This window comes from Phyllostomus hastatus, unplaced genomic scaffold (genome assembly GCF_019186645.2).
Source record: "Phyllostomus hastatus isolate PE091 unplaced genomic scaffold, TTU_PhHast_1.1 phas_contig_150, whole genome shotgun sequence".
Taxonomy (NCBI): domain Eukaryota; kingdom Metazoa; phylum Chordata; class Mammalia; order Chiroptera; family Phyllostomidae; genus Phyllostomus; species Phyllostomus hastatus.
Window position 1 is genome coordinate 18,595,968 of NW_025333611.1, and position 16,121 is coordinate 18,612,088.

The window sequence follows — 16,121 nt, forward strand, 5'->3', positions numbered from 1 at the left end:
AGCTGGCCAATGGTAACTGCATAGTGTAAAGAAGAAATGCAATGCTACTGTTTTAAAACACCGAGATATGGGGTCATTTGTTACAGCAGCATAAACTGTCCTGTCTTGACTAACATATTACTCTTTTAAGATTTTTTCCAATTACATTTTACATTCAATATTATTTTGTAAGCCCTGGCTGGCGTAGCTCAGTGGATTGAGCACGGGCTATGAACCAGAGCATCACAGGTTTGATTCCCAGTCAGGGCACATGCCTAGGTTGCAGGCCATGGTCCCCAGCAATTGCACATTGATGTTTCTCTCTCTCTCTCTTTCTCCCTCCCTTCCCTCTCTAAAAATAAATAAATAAAATCTCTAAAAATATATATTATTTTGTATTAGTATCAGGCATACAGTATAGTGGTTAGACAATCATATACTTTACAAAGTGTGGTCCCTGACAGTTTCAGTACCTCACAGATTATTTTGAACAATTTACCTTTTCAGTCTGTTTCATCATTCAATTAAACAAACAGAAGGTAAAGAATAATTAACATGTATTAAGCATCTTTTAAGTATAAGGTGTGTTGTGTCATTTCACTTAATTTTCTCAATCATATTAGGTATCATCCCATGCAAAAATATCCCCAAATTTAAAGATAATTCACAGATCTGCTACCTTAGTAATCCAAGTCACTAAAACTTCTTACTTGGAACACTGTACTGACTTCCTCCCTCCATCTTGTTAAAGCTTCACTCCTCTAAATTCTCCTGCACAAGACCCTCCAAAGATTTCTCTCTGCATGTTGAATCAGATCCAAAGCCCCTGCTGTTTGAATGACAGCCATACTCTTTACAAAGTCCTAGAAAAACTTATATGACCTGGTCCCTGCCAGTCACTTCATTGTAATCACTCATACTCTTCCAGTCCACTCATTAAGTTTCAGCTCTGCTGGTATCCCTGACGTTTTTGAAACACATGAAGCTGTTATTGCCTCAGGACCTTTGCACTTGCTATTACTTTGTCTGGGAATACGCTTCCCTTAGCTTTTTTTTATGACCGACTCTTCATCATTCAGAACTCATCCCAAATGATATCTCCTGAAACGTCTTCTCTGAGCATCCTTCAAAAAAGGATGCCTCCAGCCTTATTTTGTATGGCCCCTTATCTTCCTTTTTCTTTACAACAGAAATTATTATCTAAAATGTGATTATTTTTACTTTGCTGATACATTTTCAGAATTCCCCACTATAAGGAAAGCTCCATGGAGGTAGGGACTGTGTCTTACTTGGTTACTGACATTTCTACAAAGCCCAGAGCACTGCCCTGTACATGGTCAATCTTCAAGAAGTATTTGTTAAATGAAATGAGTAGACCTCCCATTTACAGATAAGGAAAGGAGGCTCCAAGAGTTTGAGTAGCTTCCCCGAAGTCTTACAGAATGTGTGCACGTACCTGACTCTAAACCTCACTGCCTTTTGCTACAGCAAGAGAGCAGGCAGGGCTAGATGACAGGCGAGTACTCTTTCAGGCTTCCAATTTTATCGTGGATTCAATCAAAACCAAAAAGGCACATTGATCATGCCTTCCCCAGGGAGCCCTAAATTTCCAAAGGAACAAGGTAACTTGAGAAATCTATTGATCTCCCATTTTTGTCGTGCTGTACAGGTGACAGGGATCAATGGAGATTTGAACTCTTCTGCCCGTGACCCTACAGTTTTAATTTGTATTTCCACTCAGAGTCCCACAGCTTTGCAAATGCGCTGCTCAGAGTGCCCACACTTTAAGCTAGTGTCACCGTCCCTCAGCGCTGTTTTGCCAGCTCCTTCCAATTCACAGGCACATCTCCCCCCTCCTCTCCCGCTCAGCTCACTCTCTGCAGGCGAAGCTGTCCTCTCCTCTGTCTGACACACACTCATTGGCCCACAGCCTACAGGGGGCGGGGCTTCTGTCTGGGGGCTCTTCAAAAGAGATCCCTGCGGAAGCACTCACCCTCTCCTGCCTCCTGGATGGATCTGTGCTCTTCTGTCTGCTTTCTCTTTCCTTTCTGGCTTCTCTTGGGCCACACCAGATAACAGAGGCTCATACCAGAGGAAACTCAGGTCTTGGATTTTAATGTCAGTGATGGAAAAATATGAGAATGTTTCCTGGATCCCCCAGCACAACCTGGAAGATCCATTCGAGAAATACCGGAACAGCACCGAGGACTACCTGACCTTTCTCTGTGGGCCCCGGCGCAGCCACCTCTCCCTCCCAGTAACTGTGGTGTACGCGCTGATTTTTGTGGTTGGGGTCACTGGGAATCTCCTGGTGTGCCTGGTGATTCTCCGGCACCAGAGTATGAAGACACCCACCAACTACTACCTCTTCAGCTTGGCTGTCTCGGACCTCTTGGTCCTGCTCCTTGGGATGCCCCTGGAAGTCTATGAGATGTGGCGTAACTACCCTTTCCTCTTTGGGCCCGTGGGCTGCTACTTCAAGACGGCCCTCTTTGAGACTGTGTGCTTCTCCTCCATCCTCAGTGTCACCACGGTCAGCGTGGAGCGCTATGTGGCCGTCCGCCACCCTTTCCGCGCCAAGCTGGGGAGCACCAGGCGGAGGGCCCTCCGGGTGCTGGGCGTCGTCTGGGGTTTCTCTGTTCTCTTCTCTCTGCCCAACACCAGCATCCACGGCATCAAGTTCCACCACTTCCCCAATGGGTCCTTGGTCCCGGGCTCTGCCACCTGTACGGTGATCAAGCCCATGTGGATCTATAATCTCATCATCCAGGTCACCTCCTTCTTCTTCTACATCCTCCCCATGACTGTCATCAGCATCCTCTATTACCTCATGGGCCTCAGAGTGAGTATCCACGCTGGCTGGCTTAGGGCGGCATCCCTTCTTTTCTCACTGACTCAAAGTTTTCTAAGAAAAACTCAGAATTGGAGAAAATTCAGAATTGGAAGGGAGCATAGAGAAAAACAGAATGAGCTCAGAGGGGGAACGCAGAAGTTACAAGACATGTCTCCATTGCACAAATAGGAACCACAATGATAGATTATTTCCTTTAACTCGCCTTCGCTATTCTTCCCTCTGTATTTGTGGTTCTCAAATCGAGGTGTTCCAACAAATCACCCAGAAACCTTACTGGGAGTACCAATGTGCAGGCCCTTCCCCCAGGGAAATTCTGCTTCAGTAGGTCTGAGATAGAGTCTCATTTTAAATAGCACAGGTGGTCACCCCTGGAGGGACTGTTTCACACCCTGATGGCTTTCCTGCCCAGATCTACTGCCGCATTGAAAGTTTCCTCTGCACGAACTTGGTCTGAGTATGACACAAACTATCCCTGCCTATCTTACACCCCAAGACAAATGTGTATATGGTTTTAAAGTCAGACCCTATCCTCTGCTTGCTTTGACTCTGGTTGAAATGTCAGGTTAAAATGCAAAAACACAGCCTGAATCAGACCAACTTGAACTTCTCTTAAGAAGGTGGAGATTTAGGGATGGGGAGGTAAACAGATATAAGATAGAGTAGAAGACAGTGTGAATAAGAGACAGCAAGGGTTAACAGAAAATTACCACTGAGTTTCCAATATATCTTATAATTAGAGCTTCCTTTCCTGTGCTCATAATGGTAAATTGATTTCCTTCTTTTTTTTCTGGATCTAAATTAGCTGAGAGGAACTATTTTTGATGAGGGTAAGAGTGAGTCTATATAATTCCTCTCCTACTACATCATTCCTCTTCAACTATATAACTCCTCTCCTACTTCATCTAAATTCATGGAGATGAAGTCCAACTTTTTACACCCATTTAAGGAAGCAGCTTGGGGAGCAAACAGTCATGAGACCGTTTAGACTTTCAGGTCTGAAGCTCACATATACTATGCCTTTAGGCAATCCACATGATTCTCTTCTGGAATTAGTTTTCACATTCATAAAATGAAAAGGTCATAGCCGATCGTATTTAAGGCTCCTGATACTCTAACAGTCTGTGATTCCTTAAAAAAAAAAAAGGAAAAAATCTGTGACCAGGAGCAACGTGAGTTATAAATGAAAGAAACACAAAGTAGACATCACATTTACATTGTATATATCCATATGGTTCTGATGCCATGTGTGCTGTGATCATTAATATACTCTCACATCACTGGTAAATACCCACTGGGCCTAAGGTGAATGGCAAGGTTTAAGTAGGAAAAACTAATTCTAAGTGCACAGATGTCTGGCCACAGGAGAAAATCTAATCAGACAAGAGTTGTGCCCGTCTCCTCCCGGAGGGCTGGCTCCTATGTTCCCAGACACATGTCACCCCAGACTAGCTCACAATCATGTCTTCAGGATGCCCTGTGCATTTCACGGCGGGGGGGAAGGACTCCTGCATGATTCCAAATACCACAAGTCCTATGAGAAATCTCCGCCCCTATGATCAATACCATTTAGTCCAACACCAAACAATCACCTATCTCAGGTCAGTTTGGAGGAAATACTTACCTTTGAGCAGGAAACACATACACCACCCCATAACTGATTACTCTGAGTTTCATTCTATTTTGTTGTCATGAAGCTACAGCTACCTTGTATCAGGAGCTAAGTGGCAGCTCATACAACAGCTTAGAAACCACCTGAGTTTGCTTTGTGAATGTGATGCAACTTCCAGCACCTTGTTCTCAGAAGAATGAGGTGTTACCCAAGTGACACAAGGGAGAGACTCTCTGCTTAGAAAGTCACTCCTAGAGGAATTTAAAGGTCTCTAGACTGAAGTCAGGGCATAGGTCCTCGTCTGCATCCTTGGCCTCAAGGCCTTTGCACATGCTATATGCCTTTTGCTATAAATTTGCCTGAAGTGTTCCTACTGTCTACAGCTAAAATCTTTCTCACCTTTCTAATTCTCCTTTATCCTTTAAGTCACACTTCACTGACGTCCCCTCAGGGAAGTGCTCCCTGGTTCCTCAGATACACCTGGCCTTGTGTAGGTGCTCGTGGCTCATGGTGATTTCTCTTCCCCGGAAGTAGTCCAATTTAAAATTCTATGCTTGGGGATGCCTCGATATCTTTCTCTCCATGAATGAATGAATCCAAACTATTCCCCTCCCCCTGTCTGGTGTGTCTCAGTGGATTGAGCACCAGCCTGTGAACCAAAGGGTTGTTGGTTTGATTCCCAGTCAGGGCACATGCCTGGATTGTGGGCCAACTACACATTGATGTTTCCCTCCCTCTCTTTCTTCCTCCCTTCCCCTCTGTCTAAAAGTAAATTAAATAAATCTTTTAAAAATAAAAAAATAAATGATTCCCCTCATTGCTGGACTTAGCTTCTCTACCTTCAAAACAAGAGACTTAGAAACATTATCTCAAAGGGTCTTTTTGATCTAAGTGATTTTTAAAAGGCCTAAGCAGCTCTGAGGATTATTAAGTTATCGATTCCCTTGGCAAATCTAAAGCTATGTTAGACTCTGGGACCCACTGCCTTCAGAAGGCAAAAACCCAAAGACCGATGAAGTCCCAGGACCAGGGAAGGAGGAGGAGAGCCCCTGTATGCTCAATGATGACCATTTAGTGCTGCTTCAAGCCAGGACACAAGTCTCCACTGAGCTGCTCTCCAAATTTCAAACGTGGTGGAGACAGAAAGTAGACAATCCCAGGGCAAGCTCCTCCCATCTGGAAGGAAGTTCTAATGAAGCTCATGCAAAATCCTTGTATTGCCCGCCTACAGCATTAGTGCTTGAGTCGAAGAGCAATGCATTACGAACTGTCGCAGAATTCATCCATGCCAAACAGAGTCGGGCTGACATTTTTAAATAAAAAATTTAGCCCTGGCTGGCGTAGCTCAGTGGATTGTGCGAGGGCTGCGAACCAAAGCATCACAGGTTGGATTCCCAGTCAGGGCACATGCCTGGGTTGCAGGCCATAGCCCTCAGCAATTGCACATTGATGTTTCTCTCTCTCTCTCTCTCTCTCTCTCTCTCTTTCTCCCTCCCTTCCCTCTAAAAATAAATAAATAACATCTTTAAAAAAATTCATTCAGACTGCAAGACAAGGGCTATGATTATATCTTGATATTCTGAAGTTTAATCTCACAGATAATACACATGAACAGCTGGTGGAGTGATTGTGACCCTATAAACAACTGATCAGGATCACATATCGATCTGAATGATAACCGTCCCCCATGGCCTTCACCTTTTGTCCTCCACAGCTACAGGGAGGGGGTGGGAAGACTTCCAAACTTCTTATATAGTAGCCACAATGTTTCACTCCTCTTTTTGTGACTTTACTTTTAAAATGAAAGTTTGGGAGTGGGTGGGAATAACTAATGGTTGAATATCTTACTTTGCCAAACATCTGAAGGGAAATGAAATCATTCAAAAATAAAGCAGCATTTACTATTGGCTAGGCAAATTGTTTGGATTCTAATCTACTGTGTCAGCCCCTAAAACTCTGTTGGAACAACATGTAACATGCACAGAAGTTCTGTCTTTCACTCTTCCTCTCATTGGCTAGTTGTGTCGTTCTAACCTAAGGGAGCTGAAAAGTAAGCAGTGATGAACACATCATGATTTTCTTTTCAGAGCAAACTATGTTGTATAGAAAGCCTGTTCACAAAAGAACTCCATGAACTATTTGCTTTATGTTTCAAGGAAATTGTTCCTTGAGGTAGAGAAATCTCCAGTGAAAACTGTTAAACCCAGCCAAAGGCACGATGAATAGATCTCAATATCCTTCCATTGTTCTTAATTACAGACAGAAATTAAATAATGTAATAGCTATCTTGTAATAATGACACATTTTTTAAAAGATGTGAACAAATTAGAAACTTCAGTAGATTTAACTAAAGAGGGATTATTAGTATGATTTGTAGTTTGAGGCACCTGCTCCTACTTTAACGCAATGTTCTCCTGCCTCTTTGTATCAGAACAAGCACTGCGTGTGGGCAGGTGTACTCTGAAAGGAAGAATTTCTAGAAGTGATTCGGAAACCTATGTGTGTAGGCCCACAGATAAAAAAATAAAACATTCTATGTCGTCAAAGTTCCGTTTTGGTCTTTTGAGTGGACTCAGGACAATAACATGTCGCTTCCTGGGTGTCCTGTGTCAGGGACGGAGATGGACACTCTACCTGCACTTTTGGTTCTGCTATTATGTTAATAACATCTTGTCACCTTCAGCTTCCTCCCACTCTTCATGATAACTGCACCATATTTCCCCCTATTTCTTTCCAAGTTCCAGGTGACTCTGAAGGGTCACATCTCATGAGAACTTGAATCTCTCACTTTGTGAAGACACAGGCATATGTAGTCAATATAGTCACCAGTACAGCCAAGAGAGAGATGGCCAGGTGGCTAACCACCCCCGTGGACGCCTGAGGGTCGATGGGGTCCTGAGAGCTACTTGACTTCTAGGAGCTTCCATGATTATTAGGGAGACGGGACAGTGATTTGTTGAACTTTGGAGGCAACATTTAATGACCTCTCTTCCAAGTTCTATTTAACTTTAAATACCTCTTATGAAATATTCTGGAACTGCCATCCAGCCCAGGAAGCAGACTGATTCACAGAGCAGTCTGTGCCATTGGTACATACAACCATACTAATTTCTTCTTTAGCTTGAATTGGAATATATCTACTTAAAACTCAACAAATCGATCCCAGTTTACCCTAAAACTATATAAATTAAGTTGCCCTCGATCTGTTCACCAGGACTTTCTACATTGCTAATGAGGGGATCCCAACTCAATCTGGCAAAATATGAAAGGGGCATATAGACTGGGAAAGTCCAGAGGTAGAGCTGACTCGTGGTGAAGATTATCCTAATGAAACACACTGGCACCAGGACCTCACTTTATTTCTGTTTCTTTGCTCTTCTTTCTATGATGTTCCTTTCAACCTCAAGAGCTACACAGTGGCTCGTTGGTGGCTCCAAGCATGTTCCTTCTAGTGAGAAAAAATACAGCTGTTGTAATTCCAAACCTCACACGCAGAGAACAAGAAGGCTCCCTCTAGCAGCCCCAAGGAAAGAGAAATGAAACTTCCATTCCTAGAGGTATAAGCAAATATCTGAAATCTCACTAGTCCCAATTATCCAATCGCTGTGACTGAAGGACAGTTAGTAGCTAAATTATCTAGGGACTGAACTGAGAGCTGAAAAAGGGATCATGCCCATCCAAATTAATTGCTAAGAATGGAGAAGGAATAAATTCTCTAAGGGAAAATTAGGGCACTATTGACAAGAAAAGAGGAGAATAAATCCCAGAGAACCAATTGGCAAAGATAAACTGTACTATTTTCTGAATATATGATGGTAGTTTATTATGAGCCCTTAAAGCTTCCTTTGCTTTACTGGTTGACTGTCCTCATGGATAAAAATATATAAGTTAAAGAGAAGAAAATTCCACAACTAGATGAATGAGGTAGATCTTCAGTGCTACGGGAGTTCAGAAGAAGGAGAGAACAGTGGGCTACACTGGCCACCAAAACCTTCCAGGAGTAGGCGGGACTTGAACCAAGCATGAAAGGGTTGCATGTACAGGCAGTAGGAATATTTGGAAATTTCAGATGCTACTTCAAGAATCACCATATCTTCCAATGACGATGAATATTTTTAACTTTTAAACTCAAAACATATACACACTTATTAGTAATATTAGTAAAGTAGAATCTCCCAAATTGTGCTTCACAAGATGCTACCAGGTATTTTACAATTTGGGGGAAGGTATTGTTCAGTCAGAGAAGCACTATCCCCCTTAAGGCTGGGGTGAGAAACGTAGGGTGTGGAATGTGGCCATGAGGGAAGGGTGATACACTATCCCCTATGAAGCATCTCAATGTCCATTAGCATAGGAAACATGCAGGTTCACAATGAAGACTATAGACCTCATAAAACAAAAATAATACCTGTTTTGGTTTTCTACTGCCTACACACCATATAACAGAAAGATTACATTCTAATACATGTCTAATAATTATTGAATGAATGAGTGAATGAATGGAAAAAGCCTATCTAACATTTTTTCACTTAATAATTTCCACCTTTTTCGTGGAATGCCTACTGACATGCTGTATGTAACAGGGGGTTTACAGATAGCAGATGAGAGGTGGCCACGCCACGACTTGGCCACATCCATCCATCCAGTTGAGTTGCATGACCTGGATCCAATTCCACCTTTAACTTGTTGTTGAGCTTTGACAATTCTTACATTTATCTTATGTCTCAGTTTTTGGTCTGCAGAATGAGTGTTAGAGTTACACTTCTCTAGCACAGGAAAAAAACATTTTCTTTCTTAACATTTCTTTCCACTTCCCTTGTAGCTGACGAAAGACCAAACCCTTGAGGCAGAAGAAATGACTGCAAATATTCACAGACCCTCCAGAAAATCAGTCACCAAAATGCTATGTGAGTCCTCCATTTTTTAAAATTTGTGTTTATAAAAGCAAAAGAGTTGCATTTGGTGCTGAGAAAGTGCTTCTAGGACCAGGACCAAAACTCTCCTGAAATGCATTATCTGGTTTTCCTAGACACTCAAGTTTCTAGGACCTGTTTGATTTCTATTGAATATTTATTTACGTTTTTAAAACTCAAAACCACACACTGAATTGCATCCACTGTAACACAGTGCGTGGGGCTTGGCAAATCACACCTACTCCATGAGCTTTTGAGCATGTCTTTCCCCCTCTAAAATAAGCAGGTGCTTTTTAACCTAATTTGTTAAGTATTTCTTTAAAAATTTAATGAAAGCTGTGAATGCTCCACTCAGAAAAAGCACAAATGCACAGACACAAAATGTTTTACAACTCACTTCAGGGGATCAGGGAACCCCTGACCCTCATTCTTGGACTCCATGAGATCTTTAACTCCCGATTACGGACAGCTGTCCAGGAGTGCCTCTACGTAGTCATTCCATCTATGACACTGCATGATTTTACATGAAACAGTACACCCTTTTGTACAGCTCAGGTGTTTCAAAATTATATATCCAGGCGGTGATACATACTCTCTCACAAGAATATTATAAAGATATTTGATCCAGCTCCACCCTAAAGGAGACAGTGATGGGGGAAAAGAGGTTCATGATATACTTAAGTTAAAACCTAAGATTCAGAAGAAACAAATCCCCCAGGCTTATATGTATATGAAGCGTTCACCATAACTGTATGGCAGTTATGTGCAAAGAAAAACTGTGCAAGTCACCAAAGTTTGTCATTTTGACTCTGACGGTCAACTTCCTGGAAATGTTTTAGACCCTATTGGCACTTGCCTTTCCCTGCTAAGAAGTCTCGTGTCTTCATTATCTCTCCACTTTCTCCTTGATCATAATCTACTCTCACAAAAAGACTTGAAGCACGTTCACATTAAAGTCAGGATGATAACATGTTCTGTAAAGTATTTGCCTTTGGTGGGGAGGGTTCGATTTTAAAAGCAATTGAAGTTTGCATTCAAGGGAATTATAGGCAGTAATGGGCAGATTAGAGACTTTTTCTTGAAGGAGTAAACTCAGAAGGAACTTCCAGATAGTCCCGAAACCACACCACACAGACCAACAACGCTCTCTGAACGTGTTTAATGCCAACAGGAAATCTCTGCGCTATTGACAATGGTACATGGTACACAGACGTGCTCCCAAGCACAGGGGGCTGTGAAACAAACACTCGCACACCCATCAGCCAATCTCAAGCATTAGTAACTCACAGCTACTCATGTTTCATCTATATCCCTGTGTCTCCCCTCGTTCCTACAAGATTGTTTTGAGGCAAATCTCAAGCATCACATTTTGGGAAAGGAAAGTATTTCATAACTTCAGAAGAGAAAAAATACATTTGTATTTGTGCAGATCAAATGCCCCAAAGGGTAACTTCAGTAGCACCAGTTGCTGTCCTGGGAGCTGAAAATAAGAAACTAGAAAGTGCAACCTCCTGTGAACCTATAATTATTTAAAAATAAAAGGTAGAAACAAATAAAAAGAAACTGGAAGCAATTCTGTACCCTAGAAACATCCAATATAATAAACACATCCCCATCCCAATCAAAAGATGCTTGTAAAGCAATGTTATACTTACAGTTTTTCTCTTTTCCTCTCCCCCTCACCCCTTACAGAATTTTAAATGACTGAATTCAGAACTGCTTTTAATTCTTTCTAGAGTAACAAGATAAATGCATACTATATTGACTAGTCTGTTGCTAATCTATGACTTTAAAGGACACCAGTTACTTGAACCCAACCATTTTATTTATATAACCAGTTTATGTGGTTCCAACAATGTTCACGCAACATAACTCATTGTCCACAATAGAATGTGTGCAGAATAGGTTCAACACTAGTTTAAATGTTCTAAAGGAAATTTGCATTATCCTGGAAATCTTGTGAAATCATATGGAAAACTGATCCTCCATCCTTCATAATTCATGCTTGTGTTTAAATATTTTATATAGAGGTGCCTCATGCTCTAGCTGATCTGCAATAATTATAACAGAGATAGAGGGGGAAATGCTAGAAGGAGTGGATGGACCCATGGGCATTGGGCACCTATCCTCATTGTGACTGCCTTTTGCTCTCCCATTTACCATCCTCTTTCAGTCATCCTGGTCTTAGTGTTTGCTATCTGTTGGACCCCGTTCCACATCGATCGGCTCTTCTTCAGCTTTGTGGAGGAGTGGACCGAATCCCTGGCTGCTGTGTTCAACCTCATCCATGTGGTGTCAGGTACAATCTTAGCTCCTTTGGTTGCATCACAAACATCCAGGTAACTGCAGGCTCTTCATCTTGCTGAAGGCAGTAGGTTCTGTCTGGATTTATCACGGGGACCTGCCATATTATGATTTTTATTTCATCTAAATATCAATTAAGTATGCTAGTGGTCCCACATAAACACGCTGGATCAGTACTTTAGATGCCATTGTATGGAAGACTCAACTTTACGCATGATGATTGCAGCAGGAAAAGGGTCTCAGGAGCGCTTTCTTTGGTTTTCTTCCCAATGGATACATGATTGAATTGGTTCTTATTTATTAAATATCCATGTCCCTGAAGTTTTGTATTGTTTCAACAAGTGTTTGGTCCTTATGAAAGCCATACAGGGGGTACTACTCATGGTGCATCAGGATCTGCCTTTGGGCTACTTTAATGTGCTTGTTGAAGATACCATAGACTATGGTACAGATGGAGGTGGACAGGTCACTGAGTCAAAGAACCTGGATTTGCATTTCACTTTCACCATTACTATTCTGAAGGGCATGGCTTCCTTTATGCCAACTATAAAATGGCAATAACGCCTGCTCTATACAAACCATGGGCTGATGGTAAGAAGCAAATAAAATATTAGCTAATAAAAAGTTTTTAAGCTGTAAAATGCTATATACCTTCCTCTAATCATCACAATGAGGTTAAGTGCATATTATCATGACCATTTTACCGTTGAAGAAAGAATTCCACAAGAAAGAAATGGTTTGCCCAAAGGCACACTGCTGGCAAACAGTGAAAACAGGGTGGGGGCCAAATCATCTAACTTCAAGTTCAGAGTTATTTCGGCTAAAATGGAGCAGAGAATGGCCATGGAGGTCCCTGTTTCTCAGTCACTGTGTCTGTCAGCCTTCAGTTCAGACCATACCTGTGGTCCACATCTAGTCACCAGCTGGTTCAGAGAGGAAAGAAAAGGTCAGTTTGTGCAAGTTAAGCTCCAGACATGCACAGAGCAAAAAACAAGAGAATACTATGTATATTATTTATTTTCTATACCCTCTTTTCTACTCATCAGGCCTTGTGTTCAGTTTATACTTGGACATTAGAACTTTCTGCCATGTCAAACTATTTATCATTGTAGGCAAAATCTAAAAAATATTTATAGCTCTTTAATCTGAGTAAAATGGGAGTATTTAAATAAGTTGGAAAACACAATGAGATCTCATGAGACTTGACTAGTTGACTGTAACTTTCCAAATATACCAAGACAATCATTTTAAGGTGTCCAAATAATGACATGTGTAACACATTCCTGCTAAGATATTGTCTCTCCTTCCCCTATAAATACCAACCAGATGAAACCTTAAATGCCACAGAAATGACCCCCACCCTGCCTTTTGATCCTCAAGTTACAATACTCCCACAATCCTTGACCTCATGCCTGTCAAACTGGTTGATTAGAGAGCTCTGCCCATTCTGTGTTATTCCCGACTGCATATCTGTACATGCTATGCCTTCTACCTTCAGTCCTCTCTCCTCTCTCCCCCAGCTATCTCCTACCCATTTCAGGGTCTGGCTAGAGTCCAACCACCCCCATTAAATCTTTCACGACCACCATACTCCTTGTATTTATGCCATTATGTGACTTTCCAGAGCATGGCCGTTGGTATCACATATTTTGCTCTTAACAGATATCACTTGGTATTATCTTATTATTAATGATTGATGTTAGGCAGAGCTTGCCTCTATAACAGTTAGAAAACAAAGTCTAAATACACTACGTTCTAATGTATCTCAATGTTCCTGGCACAAAATAAGAGTTCAATCAATATTTACTGAATGAATTACCAGTCCATAGGAATGTTTTCCTTCTATATTTCTTTGTCCCCAATTCTGAGCACAGGGCACATAGCTCTCTCAGTGTCCTGAACTGAGTACATGAGGACAGTGATGAGCATGTTGAGGACAGTACCCATCACTTGCTTCCTATTCTCAGCCATTCTCAGCCCCTCTCTGGACAGCATCTCAACTTTATCCCATAATAATCCAGAGAGGTGGGCTAGGCTTGTATTATCATCCCCATTTTGCAGAGAGAGAACTGAAGGCCACAGAATAAACAAGGGCCACAATCAGAAGCTAATTCCTCTGAATTTCAACTTTAGGCTCCTCTTGGGCTTTGGGGGAATAAAATCAAATGTGGTAATAAAAGAGGAGCCCATACCGAAAAAGAAAGTGGCACTGTGCAAGGCATTTGGTGGGGAAAGAAAATGGCAAAGTGAAGCTATTTAATAAAGCTGGAAATTAGGTGGGAAGAACCACTGAAGGGAAAAAGCCTAATAAGAAAGAGCATTGGGAAATTTTTCTTTGAAGAAATATTAAGCACATAAGGAATCTCAGCAGGGACGATGCCTTGACTGATCTACCATCCCTCCATCACTTGCAAGTTTCAAAGTATAGATTTAAACACAACTCCAGTGGGACAAAAGCATCTCTCTTCCTCTGATAGTTACGCATCTTTCATTAATGCTGTGGGAACATGTTCTTTAATTAAACAAGTGGGGATTAAAGGATGTTGCAGAACATCTCGGGGAGATCCCTCACCAGCCTAAATTCTGCCACGACGCTTTAATCTTTCTGCGTTTGATTTCTGTGTACACAGGTGGTAGAGTATTTTGTATCCTCAATTAGAGTCTTGTATGTATTATCGCCTCCCGAAGAGGCAGTCACGGGGATTCTAGGCCTTTGTTCAATGGTTCTGCTTCTCCGTGTGTCTTTAATCCCCTGCGTTCCAGGCGTCTTCTTCTACCTGAGCTCAGCTGTCAACCCCATCATCTATAACTTACTCTCCCGCCGCTTCCGAACCGCGTTCGGGAATGTGATCGCTCCTTCCTGCAAGCAGTGGCACCCCCAGCATCATCCATCGGGGCCCCCTGCCCAGCGGAACGTCTTCCTGGCAGAATGCCCCCTGGTGGAGCTGACCGAAGACGCGGGTGCCCGGGTCCCCTGTCAGCTGCCCACCTGCAGCCCGCACCTCCCCGCAGCCCTCTGTCTCGGGCAGGCACCGCGAAAGGAGCTCGCAGACGCTTGACGTTCCTCTCTGCCTCCCCCAAGGATGGCCCAAACTCATGCCTTCTCACAGAATACCAGGGAGGTGAAATGGCTCTGAGAACTGCATGTCCATTGCCAGGTGTTGCCAAAAGACGAATGTGAAAAGTGCTGCTTAAATCGGGATCTAAAACCCAGAACCTCCCGCTTCTAGTTCCCTTTCGTCTACCCTAGCAGCCTGAAGCCCCTTCACTAGTTTAGGAAGTGAACATGACAAGCTAAGCACGGCAGCTCTGCTGTGAGTGTTTTCCTCTCTTGGGAATGGTCGGCCCTGAGTCACCCACGCTCTGCGTCAAGCTGTCACTCTAACAACTAACGGTCCCTGTCAGCCACAGCAGGGAGACGCGCAGGTGCGGCTTTCCTGTCTGCGAGCTGAAGGGTGCACGCCAGTGTGGCTCCCTGGCAAACTGTTCTCCCGGCTGCCTCCTCCGCTGCCACCGTTAGGTTGGGATTCCTTGGAGTCCCGAAGCCTTTTACTTTAAGAGTCCTCCTGCTGGCATGGAAACGCTCCTGGCAACGGTCACGCCCACCGTGCCCATCCCCGAGGCCTTATCCGTCAGTGCTCACCAGGGATGAGGTCGGATACGGGTTCTACTCGGAGGAGAATGGGATGAGGGAGCAGGCGGTGGTGGAAGTTCACGAGAGACATAAACTGTACCAAACGCAAACTCAGCTGGCTTCCTAATTTGGTCTAGACTTGGATGTCTACATTCTAACTTCGTGAGCAGAGAGAAGTGCGGTCTATGGCTGTCTTGATGAAAAGACACGTCAGACGGTAGCTCGTGGTCTCAAACCCCTGACTTTAGGCTGCTCGATCCTACATTCCCTACCTAACACTCTCCACGTGTATAATATGGGAAATACGTACTGTCCTGACTCACCTACTACGTCATCTCAAGCAGTATATTCCAGAGGAACTGTGTTTGCATAGAAAGAAAATGTGCCCCGGTTTTCCCAGCTGCCCGTATTTGCTTACAGACTGCCCTCCTTGCCTCCACCCTCCACGTGTAGCCTCCCCACCCCCTTTCACGGTCTGTCTCAGTGTGGGGCCTCCTCTGAAAGCCTTGCTTCACGCACCACATTTTGCTGTGCCTAATGCACATTCACATGTTTGGCCCAAACTTTCAGGAAAAAAATCTTTCATTTTACTTTTTTAATTCTAGTTATTTACTTATTTATTTATATGTAGATACTCGTTTTTGAATTATAAAGGAATTTTAGTATTTATTTTTGACCGCATGATGGTACAAGAAATTTTATGTAACAAATAATTACAAAACACAAGAACAGATACAAGGTATTTCAGGTACAACCCAAGTATAATGTGCACCTTTATTTTTCCTTCAAAAGTTTGGGCAAAAAAAAGTGCACATTATACATGGGAAA

The 16,121-nt window shown here is 42.8% G+C and overlaps 1 protein-coding gene across 1 annotated transcript; it reads left to right on the forward strand.

Annotated features, from left to right (window-relative positions):
* Positions 1-2,095: 2,095 nt before the first annotated feature.
* Positions 2,096-14,718, forward strand: NMUR2 (neuromedin U receptor 2). Its single transcript, XM_045828856.1, has 4 exons — positions 2,096-2,821; positions 9,265-9,349; positions 11,529-11,654; positions 14,423-14,718. Exons 1-4 carry the CDS (start codon positions 2,096-2,098, stop codon positions 14,716-14,718), a joined length of 1,233 nt encoding a protein of 410 aa, XP_045684812.1.
* Positions 14,719-16,121: the final 1,403 nt, after the last annotated feature.

Bases quoted from the DNA above. Each gene is read 5' to 3' on its own strand.
- NMUR2 (XM_045828856.1), top strand. From the start codon at position 2,096: ATGTCAGTGATGGAAAAATATGAGAATGTTTCCTGGATCCCCCAGCAC. The intron at 2,822-9,264 runs GTGAGTATCCAC...CTTCCCTTGTAG, and splicing joins ATTACCTCATGGGCCTCAGA to CTGACGAAAGACCAAACCCT. The intron at 11,655-14,422 runs GTACAATCTTAG...CCTGCGTTCCAG, and splicing joins CCTCATCCATGTGGTGTCAG to GCGTCTTCTTCTACCTGAGC.